This window comes from Oryzias latipes, chromosome 21, assembly GCF_002234675.1.
Source record: "Oryzias latipes chromosome 21, ASM223467v1".
Classification (NCBI taxonomy): domain Eukaryota; kingdom Metazoa; phylum Chordata; class Actinopteri; order Beloniformes; family Adrianichthyidae; genus Oryzias; species Oryzias latipes.
Window position 1 is genome coordinate 17,270,206 of NC_019879.2, and position 26,864 is coordinate 17,297,069.

The 26,864-nt window shown below is 40.2% G+C and overlaps 1 protein-coding gene across 2 annotated transcripts in view; it reads right to left on the reverse strand.

The window, feature by feature from the left end:
- epha6 (EPH receptor A6) overlaps positions 1 to 26,864 on the reverse strand; it is a 205,255-nt gene that overhangs the window by 40,245 nt on the left and 138,146 nt on the right. For both annotated transcript variants that reach the window (XM_023951152.1, XM_020713238.2), the window contains 3 exons: positions 5,073 to 5,197; positions 4,028 to 4,190; positions 2,049 to 2,157 (listed from right to left, as the gene is read on the reverse strand). In XM_023951152.1, the coding sequence (XP_023806920.1) occupies positions 2,049 to 2,157; positions 4,028 to 4,190; positions 5,073 to 5,197 (397 nt within the window). The remainder of the gene's footprint in view (positions 1 to 2,048; positions 2,158 to 4,027; positions 4,191 to 5,072; positions 5,198 to 26,864) is intronic.

Consider the following 26,864-nt stretch of genomic DNA (forward strand, 5'->3'; position numbering starts at 1 on the left):
TGGGTGTTATTGTGAAATCTCTAATGCAGCTAACATATAGCAGTGTCAGACTGTTTTTTTTTAACAAGGTTGAGAGTTCACGTAGTCACAGTAACATTTATTTTAGTGGTATCAGTATGTTGGGAGTTACAGGTATTATGAATATGCTAATGTGGCTAATGTGCAGCGGTGACGGACTGTGTTAGTTTGCGTTACTAACGAGGTCGGTAATTAGCACGGTCAATTTTGTTTTAGCCGTAATTGTATGTATTTTTACGTGTTGCAAACAAAGCTAGGAGTTGAAGGTATTGTGAATTGGCTGACGCTTCTAACGTGGCCAACATGTTATGTGTTATGAACAAATTCTAGAATTACTATGAATGTCTGACTGACTGACAGATATATCTTTGACTCTTTTATCTCGCTTAATGCACCTCATAGTTTGGTCCGCCTTCTGTACTGTATGACACAGTTCAAGAAAAGACCAGTCATTGACGGTGTGCCTTGAGATCTGTTGCGCCCTATAGAGCGGAAAATATGGTAATCCAGTCTTGATTCGTTTGCAAAAAATTTAATTGAAAGGAGACACCAGTATAACAGGATCTCCAACTAACTGCACTGAATCAATCAGCTTTTAAGCACCAGCATTATTATTCTATCACTTACATGCCACATCTTAAAATAGCATTAGATTGTTGTTTGTTTTTGTACATTGTAACCATATTCTAGCATGATGAATTTATGTATTCTATTCCAAATTTGAGCATTAGATATTGTTATAACAGCGAGAGTGAAAAATATACCAGAATGATACTTATTATGTGGGACAGCACATGCATTTTAGCCTGTTACAGCAGCTTCAATTTTAGAGCAGATCTGTGCATTTTTGTTGAGAACATGTTAAAAACAATGTTGAGTCACCAAACTCTACCCAACTTTACCCAAACTTCACATTCTTACACACCAAAATTTAGACTGTGCGTTTGTTTGTGAGAAGGTGGTGTTCAGTCGGCAGACTGACAAATGATTTATCTTTCCTTCCTTCGCTGAATAATAATAATATGTGGATACGCCTGTCTCCCTGTTTCATCCTTAAAGAGCACTTGTTTCTTGTATGAGCTGGATCCATTAAAAGAAAAAAATAGAAAATGAGGCCAATTATTCACACTCCTAACAGTCTAATTTAAATGGGGGATTGACAAATGCAGTTATTTCAAAACATAATGTAGAAATATTACATCAAACCTTTACTCAAACTCAAATGTTTGTGAATGCTGACATCACAATGGGAGAAAACATCAAAACACGAATGGAGGCAAATTCCCTCATTGTCCTCAAAAAATATTTCAAAATCACAAATGAAACCAAAACATGTGTCAGGGATATCCTATATAAATATGATGATATGGCCAAAGGCAGGCATGTGCACACATAGGGCCCTAGGGGGTGCTTGAGCAAAAAGTTAAAGAGCAAAAGTTTACTTTTGAAGATTCTTCTAAAATTTACATAGACATGTTCGTCACCCCCAGGCGACCAAAAATTAAAATGGTTGCTATGGAGATTAAACCAACATAAAAAACTTTTTCATGTTGGTTTTACATCTATTTGTAATGTGCAGCTATGACCAGAGAGGCTGGGGAAGAGAGGGAGAGTGATGGGGATGTAGCAGCCGCTCGGTCAGGGAGGCCAGCTTACAAGGGAGGGTCGAGGGCGGTTACCGCCTCTGGGCCATACAACACCACTTTCATTTTGGTTCAGACTGCAATTTCAATAAAAGTCTAATTAGAAAAGTAATAAAGTAAAATTAACCCAAGTTACAAATCTACTTGTGACCAGTTTCATAAATGCTGATTGGGGTTAGGGCCATCAACTCTGATGAGTTCAGGCCACACACACTGGAGGTCAGATGTGAGGATTTACCATGGCAACCGCTGAACAAAAAGGTTCCGACCTATTTGATAAATTCTAAGCCGCTTGCAATTTTGCAGAATTATGAACCACAGTCATTTGGGATCTTTTTTGTTAACAGAAATTTGTTTTACAAATTTGTAGAAGCAAGTTTCTCTTACCGTCCAGTAATGAGGAGGAAGAGGGTGAGGATGATGACAAGGGTGAAGCCACCAACTGCTGCCGTGACAATGACTAACACCTGGCCTTGATCAGAGGCGATGTCTGAAGCTGTAAGAAGCAGAGAATAGTTGACGGTAGGCTGAAAGCCTGGGTGACAAAGAAAAATGATTGTGTTGAGCACAGAATATATGGAAAAAAATGTGAAAAGGGGGAACATATGAGATGTTCATGTGGCAGGGAAGAATGAAAGAAACAAAGAGATGCGATGAGAAGCATAGACGATGGCTTTCAGAATAATCTGATTGGAAAAAGAACATTTTTATTAAACATCATCTTTAATATTCTTTCCCATCAATGCAATATACATATACCGGCTGAGTATTTCTGAGGAAACCCTATAGAGAGATACCTGAACAGCTCTTTGTAGAGCAGAAAACTCCTGTCAAGTTTTGTGCTGGAATGATTCATTTTCCGGCTGCTGTTTAATTAATTTTATTCATTCATGAAATTGTGATTTAGTCCGTGATCATTTGGTTAAATTGGGCTTATTTGATATTCATGATTTTCTCTTTTCTGTGTTTTGTCACAGGGCTAACGAATCCCAGATAATTGAAAGATGATTACTATTACCAAACGTATTCTATAATATTTCATGCTTAATGAATATGAATTGGAGATCAGAGTGCATGGTGGCGAGCCAAATGGCGAGGGCTCGTGTGGATGTGTGTTAGGAGTAGACGGTTAGGGGGAGATGTCGACGTGTGTCATTGTGCTTGATAAAAAAATGATTACACATCATTCAGAGGGGTGGTGTGGGGGGATTCAGCGAAACTGACAGTGGTCAGATGACGATTTTCAGTTTCACACTCTCTTCACATCACTTACTAAACAGATGTGTTCAATTGATCCAGCTGAAATGAGGTGTTCGAGTATCAAAATAAAAGGAGGGAGGTGCGAGACTGAAATGAAAATAAGACACTTTAGTGACAGATGCACAGGTGGCTGGAAAACGCCAAACAAAACAAGTGCGCTGACATTGACTGACAGGCAGACAGACAGACTGAAGAGAGCGACAGGAGCCAAATCCACCTTCTCTCACACAGATAAAAGGCCAGGCAGAACAAAAGCTTGGCCGGGCAGCCTCTAATCTGCAGATAGAGCAAAAGCTCTGCAGTTTTGGAAAGGAGGGGGTTTCTGTGAAGCCAAATCACCTCTCAACAATACCTACCTCAACATAAAAGGGCAGCTGCACCTTTGTGTGTTGTGCCTATGTTGTAAAGGTACAACTCACTAGTAAACATGTATAGAAAATATGAAATCAAAGATTAAGGAAATTTCTTCCTGATCGTTTTAAGAAATACACATAATTATCGTTTGCAGCTTCATCTCGAGGGCAAAAATCTATCGAGAAATGTAAATCTAGCTGTAAAGATGGAAAAATGTTGTAGCTACACTTTAAACTCTGCAAAAAGTTCACACTAAGAAAAAAAAAGCACATTTAGTGTCTTTCAACTTTAAACAATAACTTTTTATTTAAAAAAGATTCAATAGAATTTTGTTTTCTTTTAAAAAAAACCCTCAAATTCTGTGACTGATATATAGTTTGGTTCACTAATTAATACAAAATGAAATAAAAAGAAAAATCATGTATGACTTGGTGATAACAAAAATTTAACAGAAATAATAAAATAAAAAATTTTTAGGTGTGTCTTTATGAAACAGAAAGATAAAACAAATCTAAATGAATATGTAATTATAACTTATACTGAACCTAAAGTTAACTTTAACCTTATAGCTGTTTGTACAGATAAAAAAACGTATAAATCATATATTTCTTATTCAAAAATGAAGACGTACATGTTTGCAAAAACTAGATTCAATTTTTTGCCATAGTAAAAATACATTAAAGTAGTAAAACCAATAATGGTCATTAAAACTTTTCTCAAATAACTGGTGGTAGAAGGTTTGGGCTACTTACAGTCTCCTGTAGTTTGGTATTCATATTTGGAGGAGTACGAGCTGAATCCACCTGATGTCCGGGTGCGCACGCTGAAGACATACCAGGTGGCTGGAAGTAACCCAGAAACGATCACACTGGGCACCTTGGTGCGTGTTGACGAGAAACTCAACTGCTCGTGCTCCTGTGATGGACATCAGACTGAGGCTCAACAAAGCTTTATAAAAGTTAAGATTAAGCTTTAAGATGTTCAACATTTTTTGATGCATTATGTTATTTTTAAAAAACAATCAATTACTTTTATGTACTGTTTATTTAACTGAAAAGCAAACATGATCATGGAAACATAGTCGTGGTTACATGTCATGAGATAAAAAAAAAATAAGAGGGGGTTCTGCTGATTTAATTTACTTGAGTTAACTTTACCTTAGTAAAAAAAACAAAAAGAAACTTACATAAACTTTAGAATTTCCTGATTAGTGGCATTCAGATGTTTACATTCAGTGCCAAAAAAAAACAGCTGGTATATTAATCCATAAAAAATATAATGTATATAATTATGACCATCAATTCAAAAAAGCCTGAAAAACCTAAAGAAAAACTGTTTGGAGTTCATATTAATAAAAAAAATCTGAAACAACCGGTTATCATAAATGCATATTCTGTTAGTTCTTTCCATTCTTAAACTGTTGATAATAAAATTCAGGTCACACATGTTTTTTGTTTTGTTCTGAAGAATCGAGTATTATGCCGTTGTAAACAGCTTGCTAGCCCAGTTTAGGCTTGCACTTGGGTTTGCAGAGTTATATGCCCAGAAACCACAAAACTTTAAAAAATAACTTCTGTGGACAAAATGAGCAAGGTGGAATTGTTTGAGCACACTCTGCAGCTCCCAGACATAGACCTTTTCTGGACGGATTTTCTTTTTCTGTAACTCAACCTTTATTTTATTTTATTTTTTTTAATTTGCTGAACCTTTAGGAAACACGTTAGGTTATCCTTTATTTGGAAACGGAATCAAGGCTAAATTAACTTATATTTACCAACAGTTAGTACAAGACTCTACCTTCTCGTAGTATTTGACCTCATACTCTAGAACAGGAAGTGTTGTTTCCTCGGGCTGCTGCCAGGAGAGAGCAATGCTGTTTGGAGAAGCCCAGTCTTTCTTGAGATTACCAATCAGAGACGGACCTGCATCAAAGACACAAAAATGGGGAGACAATTATTGAATGTTCTGATTTAATCTTTAGTCTAACGATCAAACTAGATAGATAGATAGATCTTCATTGTCACTTTCCACATGTAAAATGATATTAAATATAAACATGTAGGTTATGTGCATACAGTGATTGAGTAAAAAAATCACTGTAGAATTATATATATTAGATTTAAAAATTAAGATTTAAAAATTAAGAGAATAAAAGCCATTTTGACAATAAGAGGGTAAAAGAAACATATTGAAGTTAAAAAAATAAACACATAAATAATCAAATATACGTTCAGTATATTATGGTTAAAATTTTGAAACTGATAAAAGTGATGAATGTCTCGTTAAATATGATTGAGTCTCTGGGAATTGTCATGCACACAGTGATGATTAGTTGAGATGATACAGGTCTTAACATGCATGAAGCTTTGTCATACTCATCCTCAACTGTGTTTGCAGTACAAAGTAATGAATGCCTTGCGAATAATCAGAACTGAAGTAGAAAGAAGTAAATGCAGTCTGCTGGGATTCATTAAACACTAGGGTATTAAATTATGGTACATGTATGCACGGTGGCTAACAAACACTGCTACAACAATGGCCCTGTACTCCATTACCGCTAAACAGCTGCATGCTTACATTGATCTTGAGGCTACTATTTAACTATCTTTACCCACAGCCTCACAAAGCCACCATTGTGGTTGCTAACTTCAGTTGTGGAGAACCAGACGACTCCAGTGAGCAATGAAAATGTGCTTTGAATGCAGAATTAGGACTTTTCTTGGTTCTATCCTGTAGTTATTGTGGTGTGAAAGTGTTAGTTATCATACAGCAAGGTTCTGCTCAACCATTCTCATTTAAAAGGAGCTTTTAAAGTCAGTGGAAAAAGCTTTCTTGAAGCTATTTCACCCTCTCATGATATCATGTGGTTCGTTTTGAAAGTAAGTCCAAAACATCTCCCTTTATTTGACTGAATTGCATTAGCTTTGCTCTATGAATTTTTCCTGTGTAAATAATTGCATTGAGTCCCCAAGAGAGGTCAGCAGATAACACTGCCCTGAGAGTCATTTCTATATATTATTTCATCTGCTATAATAGTACTAACTCATTACAAGGGTTCAAAATACAGGCCTTCTTTTCTCCTGTGGGTTTAAGGTGAAATTATAACATACTCGATTTCACTTATTCTGCAAGAAGAGTATGCCTGAGAAAGCTGCTCTGCTCTTTTTCTCAATCTGAGTTAGTGAGGCATGAAGCTTCAGGGTAAAAGAAAAAAAGAAAAAACGTCTGGCATTGGGGTGTATTCTGAGGGTTTGGGGGTTCATTAGAAATGACAGTGTAATGATGAAGGCTTGGGTGTTGAGGCCAGACTAAGCAGCAGCAAGCAAGCAGACGCAGCGCTTGTTTCAAAAGTCTAAAAAAGCTGTGCCAAACCCTGCAGGATTTTCAGTAAAACAGTTGATAAAGACCTGTACACACCGGGACGAATATTCGCCAGGCGTTTTTCGCCAGCGTTTTTTGCCACGTTTTTTGTGTTCACACCCAGGCGATTTTCGCTGACGATGAGCCGAGCGAACATGCAATTTCATTCCCTGACATTAGATGGCGCTTAATGTAAAACAGAAATACTCCTGAACACAAGGCTCTGTTTTGAGAGGCTTAACATCAAAATTTCCTTTAACCCTTTAACACTGGAAATGTTGCTGAATCCTGAATCAGAATTAACGTGAATCAGCTGATTCTAAACATGAAGAAAAGCGGTTTTGCATTTACAAACGTAAAGTGTTGCAAATTGGCGCGGAGCCGCTTTTCTCTGCGACAGATTCAGTTGATTTGCGTTGATTGAATAAGCACTTCACTACTGTAGTGTTGCATATCAACACAAAGCTGCTTTTCTCTAGTTTAGAATCCACTGGAATGACATTAATTGAATAAACAGTTGAAGAGTCGAAAGAATGTAAACATTGCAGCCAACTCTCTGGTGTTAAAGGGTTAAGTGTGATTGCCCTGCAAACACTTGCATTTGCAACAGAGAAGAGCAGCCTTGCGCTGGTATCGGTGCAAGTCCAATGTGAAAAAACATTTTCTCTGCGTCAAAATCAGCTGATTAACGTTGATTTTATAAACTGTAAAAGAGCTGGGCACTCTCCCTCTTTTTTTCATGCCATCATTCACCTCAACAGAACATAAACACACACCTGACCAGAGGTATTAGCTCACCTTGCACAAATAGTACCTGTGACAGAATGAAATTTTGTCACACATACTATTGTCATAAATACACATACACATGCACATGCTTTACTTGTGTTGGTTTGTATGCATGTGTGTGTGTAAACTGTGGTTGTGTTCAGTACATGTTGGCATGATTGAATGTGAAGCTTTTTGGAGCCAACGGGTATGATTGTAACATTTGAGCATGTGTGTGGACAGGCACCGCCCCTTGTGACTAACATATACACCAGACAGTAATGATGATAATCCTCCAGCATCTTGTTGCTTAACACCCCCCCCCCCCACCACCACCACTGCTGTCATCCTCCAGATTTCTTTATCTCCCCCTTTCTTCGGTGCCCTTACCCCCTGTCTCTAACATCCCTCCCTTCTTTCCTCTTCTTCTTTTCTGTCCGGTCCAACAAAAAAAGGATACAAATGTAATCAATACAAACAAGCTTAAATCACAAAAGGGGTTTATACAAATACACACCTTGAAGATCAAGAACCCCCTGTTGTGTCAGTAAAATATGGCCAACACAAGAGGCCTTCTTATCTGTCTCATCAGCTGTTGGACAGGACAAGTTAAAAAGAAAAAACAACTGTAGAAGAGTTAAAGTAAGTTCCAATATTACTCTTAAAAATTATGATGCAAGACATGAGACCTGTAGTACTTTGAAGTTACTTTCTTTAAAACCTATGAAGAAGTAGAACATAAATTCTGAAATGACAAATGTACCATGAAGTATTTCTTTTTTAAAAGAAGGATGCATGATGTAATACTATAATGACTACCATAATAATATTATTGTTTTTTTTTTAGCTAGGTGAAGCAACTCTCAGCTTTAGTCCATAAAAATAAAAATATAGGCTTTCTACATGAAAAAGGAGGACAAAACAGAGAACTTTAGACCTATAACATTATACTTTATTACCGCAAATAATACAGATATATTTTATTTTTGTAAAGATGTGACTCCCAAACATGGCTATGACCAGTATGACTAACATTCAATTATTAAATCTGCCACAGAATAAAAAATGCAATCTAACAGCCAACTCAGAACATTAGCAGAGTTCAAAACTTGATGACCAAGGAAAAGCAAAGTACCGGTGAGATGCACAGTCCAGCATCTTGTATTAAGCAACAGTCACTTTCAAATTAAATGCATTGCTTTGCTTGACTTCTCCTTAATAACCATCAACTTGCAAGGCATTTAGAATTGGGTAGGTAGTCTGAAATGCTGGTGAAACCTGAACAGTATAATGTCACGCGTGACTTGAAACTGCTTACACTATTAGCATAGTCATCAAGCTCAAAGGGCAAGATGTGTGTGGGGGTTATGGCTATGCCCACATGCATACATATGAGCACATTGCAATGTTCAAAAAATAGATATGCAGTGGCTGAAGAGCAAAATAAACCTGTTTAGGAGAAATTAAAAAAAAAAAAACTAAAACATCTGCAGCACTCATCAACTCCCACACTTCACTCCTATCTACCTCTTCCTCCACAATATCCAGGGGAAAGTCTTCCCAGCGGGATCAGAATTTGTCTAACAAAGCCCCATGTTGGTGCTGTGGCGTGCTGCGTGTCCTCCTCTGCTTATACCAGCTGGGCACGACTGCCACAGCGGGGCCGATGTGGTTTGTGGCGAGAGTCGTGTCAGGGAAGTGCTATTCTAAGACGCAGCAAGATCATTGGCATCTGCTGTTAGCATATTGTGCTCTGATAAGAAACAATAAACACAGCCTCAGTTTAATCTCCTCCTGACTCACAGATTCAAATCAGCTCAGCAGAGTGAGCCTCTCGTGATTTGCGTTGATAAACTGGGGAGCACGTACACATGAGAGCAGGGAGGGAAAACAACATGGTTTTTGGACGCTGTTTTCCATTCGGAAGAAAATTCAGGTAAAATATAGCAGCTCTGGCTACTCGTCACAATCAAAGTTTTGGAAACAAAATCAGCATCAATATTGTTTTGCATCTTAAGTCTCCATTGAGATGCTAACAGTCTTAATTGGACTTTTGTAGCTGATCATGCTGTCAGATAAATGTAATTCTGCTGACATTAATTTTCCCTTTTGGGAATTTTTTTCAAGCTCATTATGTACCGGTATAAATCCTATAGAGGTTGGGTAGTTTGCATAATTTATAGAAGGAGACCGAACAAACTCACACAGCAAGTGCAGGTGGAGACTCGCTATTTATTTCCAAAGGCCTCCTGCCTTTGGAAAGACAACACTTTTTTCAGGCACTGACAAGACACCTTGAGGACACACATCAATTGCCTTTAATGATTCTGTATGTGGGCTATTAAACCTGCTGCATGAAATCTGCCAGAGGAACTCCCTATGTATCCTTGGGATGAAGGAGAACTGGAAAGCCATTAGAACCAGCAGTCAATTATGATACCCCATGGATGGATTTTTCAGTCGAGCGTGGTTGAGCTCAACACAAACTAATGGGGAGTCTTTAAATGAGCTTGACCTGCATATGATTTTAATTAGCTTTCCTGCCCTAAAGGCTTCCATTAACTGTTTAAAAAAAAATCAATAGAGTCACTATTGATGCTGTGTGAGAGCTTAAACGATGTCGTAACACTTCGCTGATTCCATGTTGATAAAGAGCCAGAGTACCAAAGAAACACAAACACAATATGGAAACTCTTGTTTACAACACTCACATTGATGTGCCTCCTCTCTCATTGTTTGTCTAATGTCACCAAGGGGACATTTTCTGGGAAACATAAAATCTGTGCGAGAGAGCAAGTGCTCAAAATATTCGAATGCCTTTCACTCCGTTTTGACTGAATTTGCTCAGTTTATTTCCTTGTAAGTCCTCTTTAGGACACTTGTCAATTTAAAGTGCTGTTTCCAGCATTACCATTGACTGTGAGGTTTTTCTCTTTTTTATCTGTGCAAATGGCTCTTTGTTTAGAAGTGGAGTGCTTAGAACATCCAGGCAAATTTCCTCATTTTATTCTCAGATGACACATCGGGCATGTGAACGTGCATATGGTGTTCACACTGGACTCTCGATATCCTGATATTAGGGCATTTACTCACAGTTGGAAGAGGCTTGTTGCAAAATGTTGAAGCTAACTGTGCTCTAGGCTTTTTCTTTCACAGTTCTATTCCGAAATATGAAAGACTCAGTGTCATAAAATTCCAGCCAGACACAAACTCCAATTGTTAATTTCTCCTCCAGGATGAATTTTCTAATGGTTGGCACTTCCGTAAATTAAAAAAGGATGCCACCAAATCGTCACTGCTAAATCTGAGTCCTTGTTTCATCATTGGTTTTGCGTGTAGAGCCCAAAAATGGACTTTAAAAAAATTGTGTAGCGACACGAGCACGTGAATTTTGAATGTGGAAGCTTGAAACATGCACATTTACGTAGACTTTTCATCGGCAATGGTCACTTGAACGCACCTTTCTGAGCACGTTGTAAACGGAGCTTAACCTGTAAACAACTCACCTGGACACTTGTAAAGGTAAATATGTTTTTGCTCATCGCAGAGAGGTTACAATCACAATTACCATGTAAATATAGTATACCTTTACGGACAAAGATGGGGAAAAGTATTATCGTCACAGAATTAACAGGACATTTATTTGTAAAAAAGTGGGAAGCACCTGGAAGTCCAAGGCCACGATTCTTGCCTAGATAATGATAGTTTGCTCTCTCTGGGTGGGGAGAGGGCTCCCGCTTCAAGTGAAGGAGTTTGAGTATCTAAAGGTTTTGTTCATAAGTGAAGGATGCATGAAGCGTGAGGTTGACAGGCGGATAGGTGCAGCGGCTGCAGCAGTCGCTGTATCGATCCATTATAAAGAAGAAGGAGCTGAGCCCAAAGGCAAAGCTCTCGATTTACTGGTCAATCTATGCTTCTACTCTCACCTACAGTCATGAGCTTTAGGTCATGACCAAAAGGATACAGCCCCGGATACGAGTGGCTGAAATGATTTTCTCTACAAGGTGGCTGGACGCTCCCTTAAAGATAGGTGGAGGAGCTAGGTCAACATGGGAGATCAGAGTGGAGGTGCTGCTCCTCCACATTAACAGAAGCCAGTTGAAGTGGCTCCGGCATTTCCTATGGATGCCTCCCGGACATCACTGTGGGGAGGTATATATTAGGGCTGGGCATGTTTACTTGCTATGAATGTGTTGATACATTAATAAATTACACAAATCATTCATTTCATGTTTGTGTATTGACCCTAAAAACCCCTCTTTAATCTGTGGCAGCAGAGGCTTTATCATTTTCTTTTTTTTTTAACAGGACTGTTTTTATCTGACCCCCCCCCCCCCCCTGAAATCCACTGTTAGCGCTAACACAAACTCATGAATATATATATGTTTTGTAATATACAGAGTTTTAAATAACAAGATCAGGAAGTCAATTAGACTCCAGTACTGTGCATTTAAAAACTTGATTTAGATGCAATTAAACAGTTTATCAGTCCAAACATTCAGCTTTAAATAACAACAGCATCAAGTTTTAATGACTGAGATTTGCTAGGCTAAATTGGTATAATAAAGGAGGTATATGAAACTTGAAAAGAAAAGTTAAAGTATTTGCCATCATCAGATACTTTTTTCATTCTTACTGCTGTTGTTATAGTATCTAAAATATGGATTCCAGTCTAGTAGTAAATGCGTCATTTTGATTTTTAATGCGTAAAAGATGTCTTTTATCATTTAATCTTAGTAAAACTTGGACAAACTAAAAAGTTGTAAATGTAAAGCAGTAAATGTTGTTTTATTTATTAGTTTTTGTCTAATCTACTATACCGTTATCTCAAACAGGGATGCACATCACTGAACCCGTTGATGCTATTCCCTGACCCAGCATTGTTCTGTATTAAATAAATAAATATAATATCTGTTAACATCTTACTGCTCAGACAATGACTGACAGGTTCTGACTGCAGTTTAGATGTTGAAACAAAACAAAAAAAAGATCCTTTCTTTTTTTAACTGCGATTGAAATTAAACTTTAGGTTTAAATTAGTAAATTTTGCAGTCAACAATGCAAAAAATAATTCATAAAAAGTCATGTGACTAATCGGAGTAAAGAATTTAAAAATGTATACATAGAATATATTATTATAGAAACAAATAAAGGCTATCATTTCTTGCGATCTGTGTTTATGTCTACTTTTGGAAACAGTAGCGTTTCCTTTGCTTAGTGAGGCAATAAAGTATTTCAAAGTGCACCGCACAACATCTGAACACCTCTCTGTGATATTTGTCATGCTGCTATTATACCTACAGATCTTTGGAGGAAATGAAACACTGATATTTTGGGACAAAGCTCAGAAACAATGAGTTTCCACATGTGTGATCTTTGTTTAATGATCTTCAATGTGGTAAAATAAAACAGAATTTAAAATAAGAACACTGGAAAGACAAAGTACAAAAAGTAGTGGTTAGTTTCTTTAATTTCATTCGTTTGTTTTTTTATAACTACTTTTGACTCCTTGACACTCATTGTTTAAAGATTATGGGAGAGGAAATTATTGTTCCTGGAGATTTTGCTTATCTGCTTTTGTTCTGAAAAACAAATGGATGCATTTATTCAAGCTCCCTGAGGTTGTTGTGAGGTTACAGTGAATCTTTAGAATCATAAGACCTGAATGCAGAAGTGTTCTACAGAAGAGAGCCAAATGGATCTACTTTAAAAAAAAAAAAAAAACAATAGCAAAAAACCCTTCTATGCCTCCACATTTAAATTCACTATTCACAAAAACAGTTTAGAAACCTCAATATACTATTATTTTAAGTTTTTTTATCTTGAAATCTGCTCTAAAGCGAGTGTGGATTTTCATTTAAAGCTGACATTTAAATCTTGGGTACCACAACAGCCTCACATGTCTTGGTCCAACCACTGTCCCATTTGTTTTGCCCACTATTGGGCTCTTTAACATTGTATTGGCCCAAGATCGCATTGACCCCAAAGTAAAAAAACCGCCTGTAAATGGATAAATAGAAACCGTTAGATTACATCACATCAACAGGTGACCATTCCTTTACAGTCAATGCTGTCAAAAAGCAGGTTGCTTGAAACAAATTATATTTATTTTGCTACTAAAAACTGCATTCCCTTTTTTGTATTTACAACTTTACTTTACACACATGTTTTACTTTTAATAATGCCTTCATTGGTGTCCAACCTGTGGATTTGACTCTACTCTAATGGGTTTCAAGCTTCTTCATGTCTTGTGCTACATCTATTCATAATAATGGGATTTATTGGACAAATATCCTACAGTAATTTCTTTTCTCCTGTTTTGATTTGAAGTTTCTTCTCTGGACGTGCCTAGTAGCGTCACAAAATCTCAGAAAGAAAAATGGATGTGACTCTTCTTGCATGAAATAACAGTCAACCAAATCTAAACTGGGGCAGTTTCATCCACTCCCCAGGCACACCTGCAGTCCACCCCTGTTGTGTTGCTTGTCTTCACTGTGACGGCACAGAGAAGCTTCATAGACTCCTTCCCACCATCCAGATGGTGGCTTTAACAACCCTGCGGACGATTTATCATTTGGATCTGCTGAGTACGGGGAGTTAACGGGTAATTAAAATCATCAGTCACACTATAAAAGCAGAGTTTGTGGTGGTAGAAAGGAAACGGAAAAAAGGGAAAAGACCGTTTGCCAAGAGTCATTTCTACACTTGTGCCTCAGCTTTCAGGTGTGATAAAATGAAAGTCAGAGAAGAAGAAAAAGAAGAAAAAACTAAAAACAGAGAAACGATAAAAGGATGGGGAACAAAGTCTGACTTTGAGCAACATTGACAAATACCTTAATTTAAACGTATATCCTTTATTGACAACCTGCTCCAAAGCATGAGGAAGGAGATTAAAGGACAAACGGATCCAATTTGAAAAGAAGTGTTGTCCACTTTCTCGTAGAGAAGCTTTGTGCGCTAGCTAGCCTGTCTGCCATTCTTAGGGTGCTGTCTTTAATAGGTCCCAGCTTGCCACTGATCCCTCTTGTTCCCACTTAATGGGGATGAGGAGAGGCAATGATGTGTGAGAAAGGCCAGTGAAACTGGCCTTATACTGGCCCATCACAATCAATACTAATTTGGCTTCCAACTCTCTTTCCCCAAAACTAATTAATGAGAAGAACGGAAGTATCTGGCTGCTGACAGCTGATTTCCCTGTCCACACTCGCACCTAACACCTTCTTCATTTCTCATGCTTTTACTTAAAAGCTTGATTATGGTTGAAACCAAGCATTCAAGATTGGGGTGTGATCTACTATGGATTAATGTGAATGTTCAAAGTCCTGCTGCAGCTGGCTTGAGGACGTAGCTTAAAGAAACGTGTGGTTACTATGACAATGTGTCCAGGTATTTTGTCAGTGGCTGTTAAACTGAGACATTGTGTGTGGTGATGGTTATAAACATTGTGTTTCCGTTTTTTAAACATCTCAGGGGTTTGTGTCAAAACGGGAATCAAATGCAGCGGTTGAAGAAAATGTCTGACTTAAGCAATCAACAAAAAATATTCAAAGTATTTTCAGTTTCACATGCTTCCTTTATCTCCTCTCCCGGTTGGAGTCCATGGAGACAGGGAATGAAGCGCTTCTGCTGCAGAGATGGAGTATAAATAGCAGTCGACCCTGCTGTAGCACCCACAACAGACTTACTGCAGCACAACACATTTTCCTATGGAGCAAATTCTCAAGCAGATCTGTCTGTACATGAGCCTGCTGTCAAAGTCAACCGTCCTGGAATAAAACACGCAACTATTGCGCAAATGTGTGAATAGGTCACACAGGAGAGCCTAGATGTGCTGCAGGGGGACGCACTCTGAAAACACTCAAAATGTCCAAGGTCAAGACAATCACTGGAAAGAGTCATAGAATCCCTGCATGGGTTAGTCACTTACAGCTTTGACAAATGTGTACCAAAAAAAAGGTCATTGATCTGCTGGAAAAATACTGTTTTCAGCTTTGTGTTCATTTTGTATGAATCTCCCTCTGCGCCCGTGGTGGTTTTCTCTGGCAGATCAGAGATACCTAAACAAACAAATGCAGAGTGATATGGCTAATCGGGATAACAAAAGAAGGCACATTTGAAAAGGGCACAATTCCACAGCTTAATAAAAAAAAATGAACATGCAGGAGAAGCTTGATAATAAAAAGCTTGAGAGTACATTTGATGTCTTACTAGGAATCCGTCTGATTGCTACGCAAAAGTGAAGAGGAAATTGTGGGAGCTGAACATAACTTCTGTGGCTGCTGATTTATCTACACAGTATTTAAAGGTCTGTGGAGATTTAGGCTGGAGCAGCCATCATTATGTCTGGTCTGAAGACGGGTGGCTAATGCAGCCTCATGTAGATGAACCGAACCAACAAAAGGGCATTGCCAGCTGATTTATCTGATGTTTTGTGCACAATAGCGCCACATTCTTGGGAGGGAATTCAAGGCGATGATTGAAGAGGGCTTTGAGGTGGGAGTTGAGAGGAGAAAACTTCAGAGAACATCCATCAGGACTGGCGCACAATGAATCCAATCACTAAGTATTAATGAGCCAATGCTTAAAATAGTTCTGGTTTTGAGGTGAAGTCAGGGGAAATGATCTTTGCAGGCAGGGAGAAGCTTCCTGATAAAAGCCGCAGCATAAATCATTTTGTGGAGCAAAGAGAGCTAATCTCTATTTTCTCAAAGTTTGCACCTGCTATGAACAGTGCTGAATAGAAATCTTTGGGAATACGTGTGCTCCCCAGTGACTGATGAGACAGGAAGTTACAGTATGCCTAGGAGACTGAGTGGACTTGGTTAACGGTGTGGTATTTAAATATTAACTCAAATAATAACCCACTCCCATGATCATTGTTTCTTTTTTTGGTGTTTTAAACAATATTTTGGCATTTTCCTGATAATCATAAAGATAGCTGAGGACACTTTTAAGATAAATTAAAAGAGGATCGGAGTGGGACTTTAGGCTAAACTAAAGTAAGAGTTTTTAGGCAACATATGATCTGTAATCTTTATTTCATACATTATAGCCACCATACACTTGTTTACCGATCTGCACATTTATGGCTAAAACCACCAATTTTGTCCGTGTACAGAAATGTTCATACACATTAGGCAACCCTTCTGAAATGCTAGTAAGTGGTGGAACTATTTTTTTATTTGTTTTTATAAAAAACGATGAAGACTTCCATGAAGACAAATATTTTATTTAACTCTTCTCAACAAGCACTGGGTGCTGCCACTAGAATACTAGTCTTAAGAAGCAAAATTGTCATCTGTTATTCCAAAATCTTCATGTGTTTTGTTGCTAAACCCTCCAATAAATGCATTTAAAATGACCAAAGGAAACACTTTTATCCATAGGCCCAATCACTTAAGCATGTACTTAAAGTTTGAGTAGTAATTAGTTTGACTTTTACTGCAACACTCCTATCTATTCTACTCATGGAGTTCCACGAAAGTCTACCTAATTTAAAAAGCACTACGAGCTAAAACTCATTGTAACCCATTCCTCTACCATTTCTATTTGTCAGTGTGTCAGACTTCTTTTGCTCCCCAAAAAAAAAAAAAAGAAAACAAAAAAACCCTCACCCGTTGTGTTCTCACTCTCAACATCTGTTGTTTTTCACGACAAATCAGTGGGACCCACTCTGAGCATTTCTACATGTTTGTGACTGTGAATGTGTGTGGCTGCCAGAGGTCGCGGGCATTAATATGAGGGGGCAGCGAGGGGCAGAAAATGGGAAGAGGGCAGCAGATGCCACAGGTCACAAGCTGCCCTCTGGGAAGCCAGCAAAACAAACTTGCCAGTGAAGGCTGTGAGCAAACACCTGCTAACAATGTAATTAAAGGGACACACATTAATCACGCTGACACACTAACACACACAAAACCACGTATATCATGCAAGCAACATTACTAAGCTCTTGGGTTTGAGGCTGCTGGACTTCTGTTTTTCTATCTTATTCTCAGTTCAGTCACATTTCATAGAATATGAATTTTCTTTTTAACTTCACTTGTAAATGAAAAAAATCGGGTTTTTTGAACCAGACATTTTTTTTGTTGCATTTGAAGAGAACTTTCTCCAACTGTCTTTATTCTCCCTAAAAGCATCCCCCTAAAGGGAACTGACAGGGTTAAATAGAACTACTGTCGACTTTCTTCAAAATTAAATGGACATTTAGCAAAATCCTCTTGTTGCTCTCTTACAGCTTTAGTGTGAAGAACAGGCATTTGTGCAAATATATCACAGAAAAAGGAAATAACTGAGCCCTCTGAAGCCTCATTTATACAGGAAAAAATGATGTACTGAAAAATCTACAGACCAGTCGACATTCATGGACCAAAGATCTTCTGACCTTTCTTTGACTGCTTCGTTTCTTTCTGAAACAGCAGCTCCTTTGGATATTTTTTCTCCTCACATAATTTGTTATCGTCTCAGACATTCATGGTTGGTCAATCACCATGTCAGCTGTGCACTCATCACATGATTGGAAAAGAATGTGAACAATTCTGAGTGATTCCTTGTAATACCTTTGTGTTGCTGTCATTTTACCTGTTAAAATCAATAAATGAAAAGTAATGATCTGGACCAGTATTATTTTAGATAGATTATTTCAATTTGTTCATTTTTTCAAATCAAAATACTAGACATGCGAGATTTCTGCAATCTTTATTTAGCTAAAAATGAATTCCAGGTATTCATGTACATAAAAAAGCAGAACTTTTTCTATAACTAAATAACCATTCTGAAAAAAATTGTTCAATTTAGATGAGATATTTCTAGGAGCTCAACTAATAAATCGCACAAAAAATATTTACTGGATATGATCTCGAAGTACAGAACAGAAATAAAAAAAAGAGAAAACTAGGAACCAACAAAAAATATTATCAGGTTCCTGGAAATCCAAATTTTTTCTTCATTAAACTGATGAGTTCATTGCTTTATACAGGCATTTGAAAAGATGGTAAAAGAGGAAAACAAGGTGTCCAGATGGATGCACTGACTGTTTTAGGTAGTAAGTAAAACATGAGCCGACCGTTACCTGCTAAGTCAGAATTCTCAAACGCTTATTTTCTTCACGAATTCTAAAGATTTGGTCCAACAGTAACAGCAGTTCAGTTCTCCTTTGCACACATCAGTTTTGCATCACTGCTGTCCAGAAATATATAGAATAAAAACAAAGATCTGCTCATGATCAAAGATTTATGTAGATTTGGTAAACTGAATACATTCTGTAGTGGAGACATGGCACAGATTGACAAAGTCTGCACCCAATCAGGATGCAGAACAGAGTTTGCTTAAAAAACAAAACAAGAAAAACATGCTAAATGGCACTTCAACAATTTGCAAAACAGTAAGACGGTGAAAGGTGAATCTTTTTATAGTGAGCAACCTCAACACATTTGATTTTCTGTGGCATGATTTAAGTGAGAAATGGAGGAAAAATGGCAATACATTTTACTTAATGAAAATGTTCCAAAGAAAACAAGCTACAGCAGCCCTGGGCCTGTTTCAGAAAGGAGGTTAAGTGTAAACTCTGAGTGCGTTAACTCTGAAATCCGTTTCAGAATGGGAGGTTTGTTAAACCAGAGAAAGCAGAGTAAGTCAAACCCGTTTCTGAAAGAGAGGTAACCTATACTCGGAGTCAGTGTCCATGGTTACTTATGCTGTGAACCTAACCTGGTCGGGAGCAGGTTTTATTCCCTAAACTCAAGGTTTCTGCCGGTCCCCTCCCCTATTTAAAGACGAAGCGGTATTTTTTGCTTTAACCTTCATTGCCCACATTTCCGTCACACAGAGACGGTCTAAGTGACAAGAATAGCTTGTCCTTTTTTGGAAGACCCAATAGACGAGGAGGCTGCATTAATTCGTAGAGAATTACATTTACGTCGTGCGAGGATTTTGAGACCTAGACTCGATTTTTTGTCATTTCCCCATACGTTTTTGTTTGAGCGTTACCGTTTTTCGTTGCAGTCAATTACATATATACAATGAAAACAACATTAGATATGTATTGCTATGTAGATGTTTCATATGTCAAATATTGTCAACAAAGCCTACATCCATGACATGCTCACATTTGACCTGATTGAATTATGTTTTTATACTTCATTTTTAGCTGCTGCCATGTTCTTTTAATTCCTGCAGGATTGCATCTACATGAAAATGAAATCAGGGACATTGAATTAGATTAATGTAACAATTACTTTTTGGAAACACAATTTGCTAAAACTGCTTAATTTCTTTATCCTGTATAAAGCTATACCAGTTGATCAATACAAGGGTAGACAAAAGTTCACTTTTAAAAACACAATTGCATGTATTAATATTAAACTGACCAACGTTTGCAAGAGGGGAAGGTTAACAAAAAAGTCCTCTAAACATTACCGACGTTAAATGCATTTTTCCCCCAGATTGGTTCTGTACACTATGCAGCATTTCATGCAATTACACCAGGAATAACACTTCAAAAGTACACCTAAATATCGCCATTTTTCATTTCACACCTTACGCTATTTAGAAAGTTATTACAGCCAATATTTTATAACAATAATTTAAATGCAAACTTGCGCATTAACTTGCGCAGCTATGTTTCCCACGCTAACTGTCTCTGTTTTGCAGATGCAGCGGTGTTGCTTTTCTTCCGGAATATGTGCTTATATTGACTGTAACTCTGCAGCAGCACGTCAAGTTCAGCTGGCGAAAAATACGCAGACCTCTTTGTTTTCCTTGGTTGCCATGGTGACTCGCAATATCTGCGCTCCATTGATAATGGCTTCTTATAGTCGCTGTGCGCACGCTTACCTCCGAATCAGTCCACTCAGAATTGATTGACCTAACTCCGATCAGCTTCTCTGAAACAGAAAACTCAGAGTTGTTAATCTCTCGATTGACCAACTCAGATTTCAAATTTAACCTCAGAGTTGGTTGAACCTCCTTTCTGAAACAGGCCCCTGAAGTCTAAATCACATCAACAAAACATATAAGGGATCAAAACAAGAGCTTTACGTTTTAGAAATCAAAACAAAAATCGCAACTTAAAAAATACATATATTTTCAGAAACCACAAGTAATTTCCAGAAAACAAAATGAAATGTTAAAAAATTAAACAAAAATATACAAACTTTTATGTAATTTAGATAACAATATTTCACTTCCGACAACAAAATGGGATGCGGATTTGAGCATCAGCACAGATGAAAGTTTTTGGTCAGAACTTTGTCTAAACACCTTTAAAATGACAAAAAATCCAAATCTGCAGCTAATCCATTTCAAAACTCTTCACAGAATTTACTACACTGGACAGAGGATGTTCAAGATGGGTCTCAGTAACTCAGACATTTGTCAGCACTGTGACAGTAATCTACCCGACAATTACATGCATGCACTATGGTTCTGCACGCCTGTCCAGGCTCTCTGGCAGCAGGTATGTGCCGATCTATCAGTCTGGCTTAAGGTTTCAATCACAGCTTCACCGTCACTTTGTGTGCTTGGTGACATGAGTGCCATCGATGTAGAAGGAGGATTAGCATCTATCATTTTCATAACTCTTTGCATTGCTAAAAAAACTATTTTAATAAATTGGAAAAGCAAAAAAAATATAAATATAAGTCAACACAGAAATCTGCTGCTTGATCATATCAGCTTGGAAAAAATGTCAGCCCAAAGTTCAAGTAACTTTGAAAGAATTCGGTCTCTCTGGTCTCCCATAGCTAACTCCGTGACTTAGGGGGTGGGGGGGGCATGGTCGTCGCTGCTCCTTGCCCTTCTGCCGTGGGCCGGGATGGGGGTCGGGGCCTCCGGTGCCTGGCCGGGGGTGGTGGGGGCTCCGTTGGTCGGGGGGTTGGGTCCGGCGCCTGGGTGGGGCGGCCTGGGGCGCTGCGTGGTCCTCTGGGCTTGGGTGTGGGGGTGCGTGGTGGGGGGTGGGGTGGTGGTCTGGCTTGGCTTGGGGGGGTGGTCCCTTTGCCTGTGCTGGGGGGGGTTGGCGGGGGGCGCTGCTTGGGGGGGGGGGCCCAGCGGCGCTGGATGGGCTTCCCGTCTACACCTGGGGCTGGGATCGGCCCTTCCCTGGCTCTGGGGCGGGACGGGACAACCCTCTTGGGGCCCCCGGTCGCTCTGGGTGTCATCCGCTTCGGCTGCGGGGTCTGGGGGTGGGGTGGGGGTCTTGTCGGCCCTGTCCTGTGGGGGGGCATTCTGGGGGAGGGGGGGGGGGCACTATTGGTACGGGGCAGGGGGGGTTGACGGGTCGGGGTCTCCGCTGAGGCCATCGGCGGTTTCCCCGGCCGGTTGGCTGCCTCGGTCCCGTCGAGGCCTGACCAGAGCTCTTCTAGGGCCGGCGTTTGGGGGTGGGGGCCTGGGCTTGCTCCGGGGGGGGCCGGCGCTTTCTGGCTCCCCTCTCTCTGTGTGGGGGTGGTGGTGCTGGGCCTGGGGTGTCTGCGCCTCCGGGGGTGGGGCCCCGGGGCTGGGTGGGCCTGGCCCCCTTGCTGGGGGGGGGGCGGGGGACAGCTGTTTGACCACCGGGGGACAGTCTATCATCTGTCCCCAACTTACCCCCTTCCTCATATAACCTCATAATAGGGTGAGGGGGTGGGGGGCTTAGCCTGCGATGAGCCTTGGGGGGGGGGTTTACTAGGCAGTGACCCCCCTCCTGTGGTTGCCGTATGGAGTGGGCCCCCCCTCTTTCGGTTTTATTTGCACCTTAGACATGTAGGGCCCTTGGTAGGGGGGGTGATTGGACATCACTGCCAGCAAGCAGCGGATGTCCTCCTAGCACCCTACCCGCCAATTTTAACCGCACCTTAGACATTTAGGGCCCCTTGGTGGGGAGGGTGAGGGGACGTCACTGTGAGTAATCAGGAGACGTCCCCTTAGTGCCCTACCCGCCAATTTTAACCGCACCCCCCTTAGTACACACACCCCTCCCCCCTCAATATATACATCCCAACATAAACACACACACATGCACACACACACTCTCTCAAACACACATACACGCACACACATTTTGCAAGGAAGGTGGGACCTAGGACCTTCTGTCCCCTGCCTCTTCCCTGGTGGGGGGTACGGGCCCCTTTGCAACGGCGGCTGTGTCCCCGGGGTGCTGGCCTCCTGGGCCCGGCGGTGCTCTCTCCGCGCGGTGGGGGGGTTCACATTACATCTGAGCCGGGGGTGTTCGTGTCCCTGGGGGGTGGGTTCTGGTCCTTGCTCCTGAGTGCTGGGCCCCGCCAAATTTCCAACTGTGGCCGAGCCTGGTCGGGCCATATTTACAACACCCCTTGTGGGCCCTCTTTTTTCCCCGGGGTTCCCCCCTTCTGGGCGGGGGCGGCGGGCCCCTGCCTCGCTCCTCCCTGGACCAACCGTGGGCCGGGCGGGTGGCTGCCTGGAGTGCGGAGTGGGTCTCCCTTGGGGGGTCCTGGCTCGTACCTGGGGTTGGGGCGGGGGGATGCCCGGAACTCCTGGGTGGTGGTGGGGTGCTCGTCTGGGGCTGTGGGCGTCCTTCTCCGGTGGGGCCCTGCGTTGGGTTCTCCCGGCGCGGCGGGGGGGCTGCTCTCCTGGTTGGGCTGGGGCGGCGCCCTCTTTCCCTCCGTGCCTCCCTGCTCTCTGGCTCTGGGGGCCTTGCGGCGGCCCTGCTGGCCCTGGCCTGGGTGGCGGGCTTGGTCGCCCGGGCGGCGGTTGTTCCCTGCCGGTTCCCGTGTGGCGTTGGGGGGATTCCGGCTGCCGCTGCTGGTGCGGTGGGGGTCTTGGGGTGGGGATGGCTGGGCACTCTCCCTCCTTCTTTTCACGTTCCACCATCCATTTTAGAAGAACATAAACACTCACCTGAGCACAGGTGTTAGCTCAACAGACTGAATGACTGAAATATTTCACACTAGTTGGTTTTAAGGCATAAGTATGCGTGTGAACACTATCTGTTTTGTGTACATGTCGACAGGTGGACATTTTTGCAACTAACAGGTGTGTTTATAACATTTGAGTGTGTGTGTGGACAGGCTCCGCCCTTTTTTTTTGTTTTTTTTTTCATTTGAACCTTACCATAATGATTAACAACCAGTAAACTTGCTGCTTTATGCTGCTTCATGGTCTTATCCCCCTTCCCCTCCTATTATCACCCCCTACCCCCCCTCTCTCTAACGTCCCTCTCTCTTCTTCCCCTCTTTCCTTTTCCGTCCGGTCCAACACCAAAGATTTTCAGACATGTTTGAAATTAATAAAGTTTGGCCTCAATTACAAAAGGGGTTTATTCAGACATACCTCTGGTTTGTCTGAAGATTAATAACCCCTCTTGTTAAAGTAAAATATGTCCAACCCAAGAGGCCCTCAGCTCTCATCTGTCTGCCTAGCTGTTGGACAGGACAAGTTAAAAAAAAAAAAAAAAAAAAAAAAAAAAAAAAAAAAAAATTAAACAAAAGATGAAATCAGAAAAAGTAGGTGCTATTGGATATCCTATGGGACATTGCTGATTGGATAATGATGTTTGATGTTTACAGTAGAAGGAAAGCAAAGAGATGTTTATCCTGAACGGTGGTAAAGCTCTGATTGAACAATCACCGGATTTTTGCAGTGGCTGGGGGCAGAAACTTCAAGAAATATCCTTTCTGATATTGATGATATTGTCATGCCAAATAACTTCCACTTGAAAAAATGAACAAACATCACCGTTCAATCAGTTATGTACCATAGTACCTATCTTTTCCAGATTTTATTTTACGTTGTTTTTAAACATTTTGTCTTCTGGAAATTTTGTTTTCCAAAACATTTCCTTTTTATTTTGTTTCATTTTTGGATTTGCATTGGTTTTGATTTCTAAAATGTAATATTTTTGTTTTAAGTTTTTAATTTTCATTTTGATCTTTAATAGGTTTTTGCTTTGAGTGATTTGTTAATGTGATTTGCACTTCAGGGCCACTGTAATAAACACTATACAAAGTACACATAGTGATGGTTTGGTGGTCTTCAAAATTTAGATGTTAAAATGTCAAATAGGAAAGCAATCATTTGTTGTTATAGCGAATAAATGTCAGCTTAGATAGATGAGTCATTTATGTAAGGGTTAATGGCTGACGAAGTGTGCATTATCACTTTTTAACGCACGCCGTGGACGCCTGAACTGTCCGATGCGAAATGCGTTAAAAAGTGATAATGCACACTTCGAAGGCCTATACCAGGCTTATACCATGGTCACTTAGAAAATAAATAAATAGTTACCAGTTTTTAGTCCTTAATTCTTGTTTTCCTTCCAATTTGGATCGCTTTTCTGACAAAAGCACACGCACCACGTTATATATGCTGATCTTTCCGATGGGTTGAATAAAGCATCAGTTCAGAGAGAAAGTTCACCTATTACCACTTGTTTTTGTCCAAAAGATTAAGCAAAAGGTTGTTTTAAAGAAGCCGGTGCAGTGATACAAAACATTTAAGCGATGTGACCGGAACTTATCTTTTCACCGTATGGTTATCCTGTCGTATATCACTTTTTAACGCACACCCAGCAGCCAATCAGAATCGAATATTCCCCCAGACCATGGTATAAAATAATAATAATAATAATAATGATCCATTTTAATTATATGGCGCCTTTCTGGACACTCAAGGTCGCCTCACAGTCTAAAAATATGTAAAAGCATAAAAATACAACAATAAAACTCCCAAAAAACAAAATAAGTTAACAGTTAAAACAGCAATTTAAATATTATGTGCTGAATGCATGGCGAAAGAGGTGAGTTTTGAGATGTTTGGAAAATTTAGAGAGTGAGTCCATATTTTGTAGATCAGAGGGGAGGGAGTTCCAGAGTTGGGGGTCAGAGCTGCTGAATGCTCTGCCCCCCGTGGTAATGAGACGTTGTCGTGGAACAGCCAGTTGAAGGGAGGAAGAGGATCTGAGGGAGCGAGTGGGAATTGTTACAGTCAGGACCTTAGAAAGATACGGACGGGTGAGGTTGTGGAGGGCTTTGAAGGTTAAAATGAGGATTTTGTAAGTGATCCGGGGAGGTACTGTTAACCAATGAAGCTGCTGTAAGACGGGTGTAATATGGTGAATGGAGGGGGTTTGGGTTATTATTCGAGCAGCTGAGTTTTGAACCAGTTGAATCTTACGGACGGTTATTTGTGGAAGTCCGGAAAGAAGGGAGTTACAGCAATCGATACGGTCGGTGATGAGACTCTGGACTAGATTTACATGAATAAATACAAGGATGAACATCTGTCAGAAGTTCAGACATTGCAACCCAAAAATAATATGTAAGTTTGGCTTTTCGGTAAGTCCAAAGAAAAAGTTTAGTCTAAAAAAGGAGGACATTTCCAGTGAGCATCAGACCTTTGCGGGCACCTATGATGGCTTTCTTTATTTATCTCTTCTCATCACTTTCTTTCAAGTCTCATTCTTCTCATCTCACTCTTTCTCTTTACAGATCTGATGGCAGCGGCCGGGTTGCGATCCAATCACAGGCTTGCGGCAGCAATCACCTTCTGCTGATTGGTTTTATAATCCTCTCAGAGGATCTCAGATGGAGGGGAGTCAGCTGGCCAAGAAGTGCTGCTCTGATGGCTGTCATACTGGCACCCCCGCCTCCCACCACCCCAACATACATACCCAGGCATGCACACGCATGCACATGACACCACACAAGACCTTAGCCTTCTTTCAGCAATATCACACTTCTGAATCAGTGGTATTTCTTTTATTCTATCCACAAAAGTTCAGTAAATGTGTTTTTACAAATGCATATGTGTGATTATGCGGGTGATGGCACTGACTTCATATAGAGTATAGCAGGGTTTACAGGTAAGTTATGCATCTGAATGAAACCTTATGGATTTTAGGCTTACAGTTTTAGCTATGAGTTTATCTGAGTGTGTGTGAGTACAAAGTTGAATCCTTAAAATAACATAGAATGGAAAGAAGTAGAGATTGCACTAAGTCAGATAATCACCCCTTTACCTTGAACCATGTCAATAAAGTTGGCTTCATTTTTTCATATTCAAACAACCAAAGAAGGGTTCATCTTTAAGGCAAAATATCTGTTACAAAGCACTATATTGTGCAAGCCAATAGTACAGATTTGTCTTTTGTAGCCTGGCCAGAGAGCAGAGTGTTCTGTGTAATTAGTCATCACACAGGTGCTTGTAAAAACAAACGAATGCAAAGCTAAATTTAATTTCAGCCATTTGTAGCTAACATGCATCCAGAAAAGGGGGAAGAAAAAAAATTCTTAAATGGGTTTAGTTTTGCACTTAATTTTTTGCACCCAGGTTCTAACAGTAATTCCCCAAAAAGAAAAAAAAAATAACGCATACGTCCAACAACTCTTTCAAAAAGGCTTCTGAAAACATTTTTTGTCATCATTGGAGACTTTGAGATTAAACACGTATCACCTTTTTTTTTATTAGAATGGTCAATTGTCCAAGAAAGAACCTTTAAAGACATTGGGAACTACC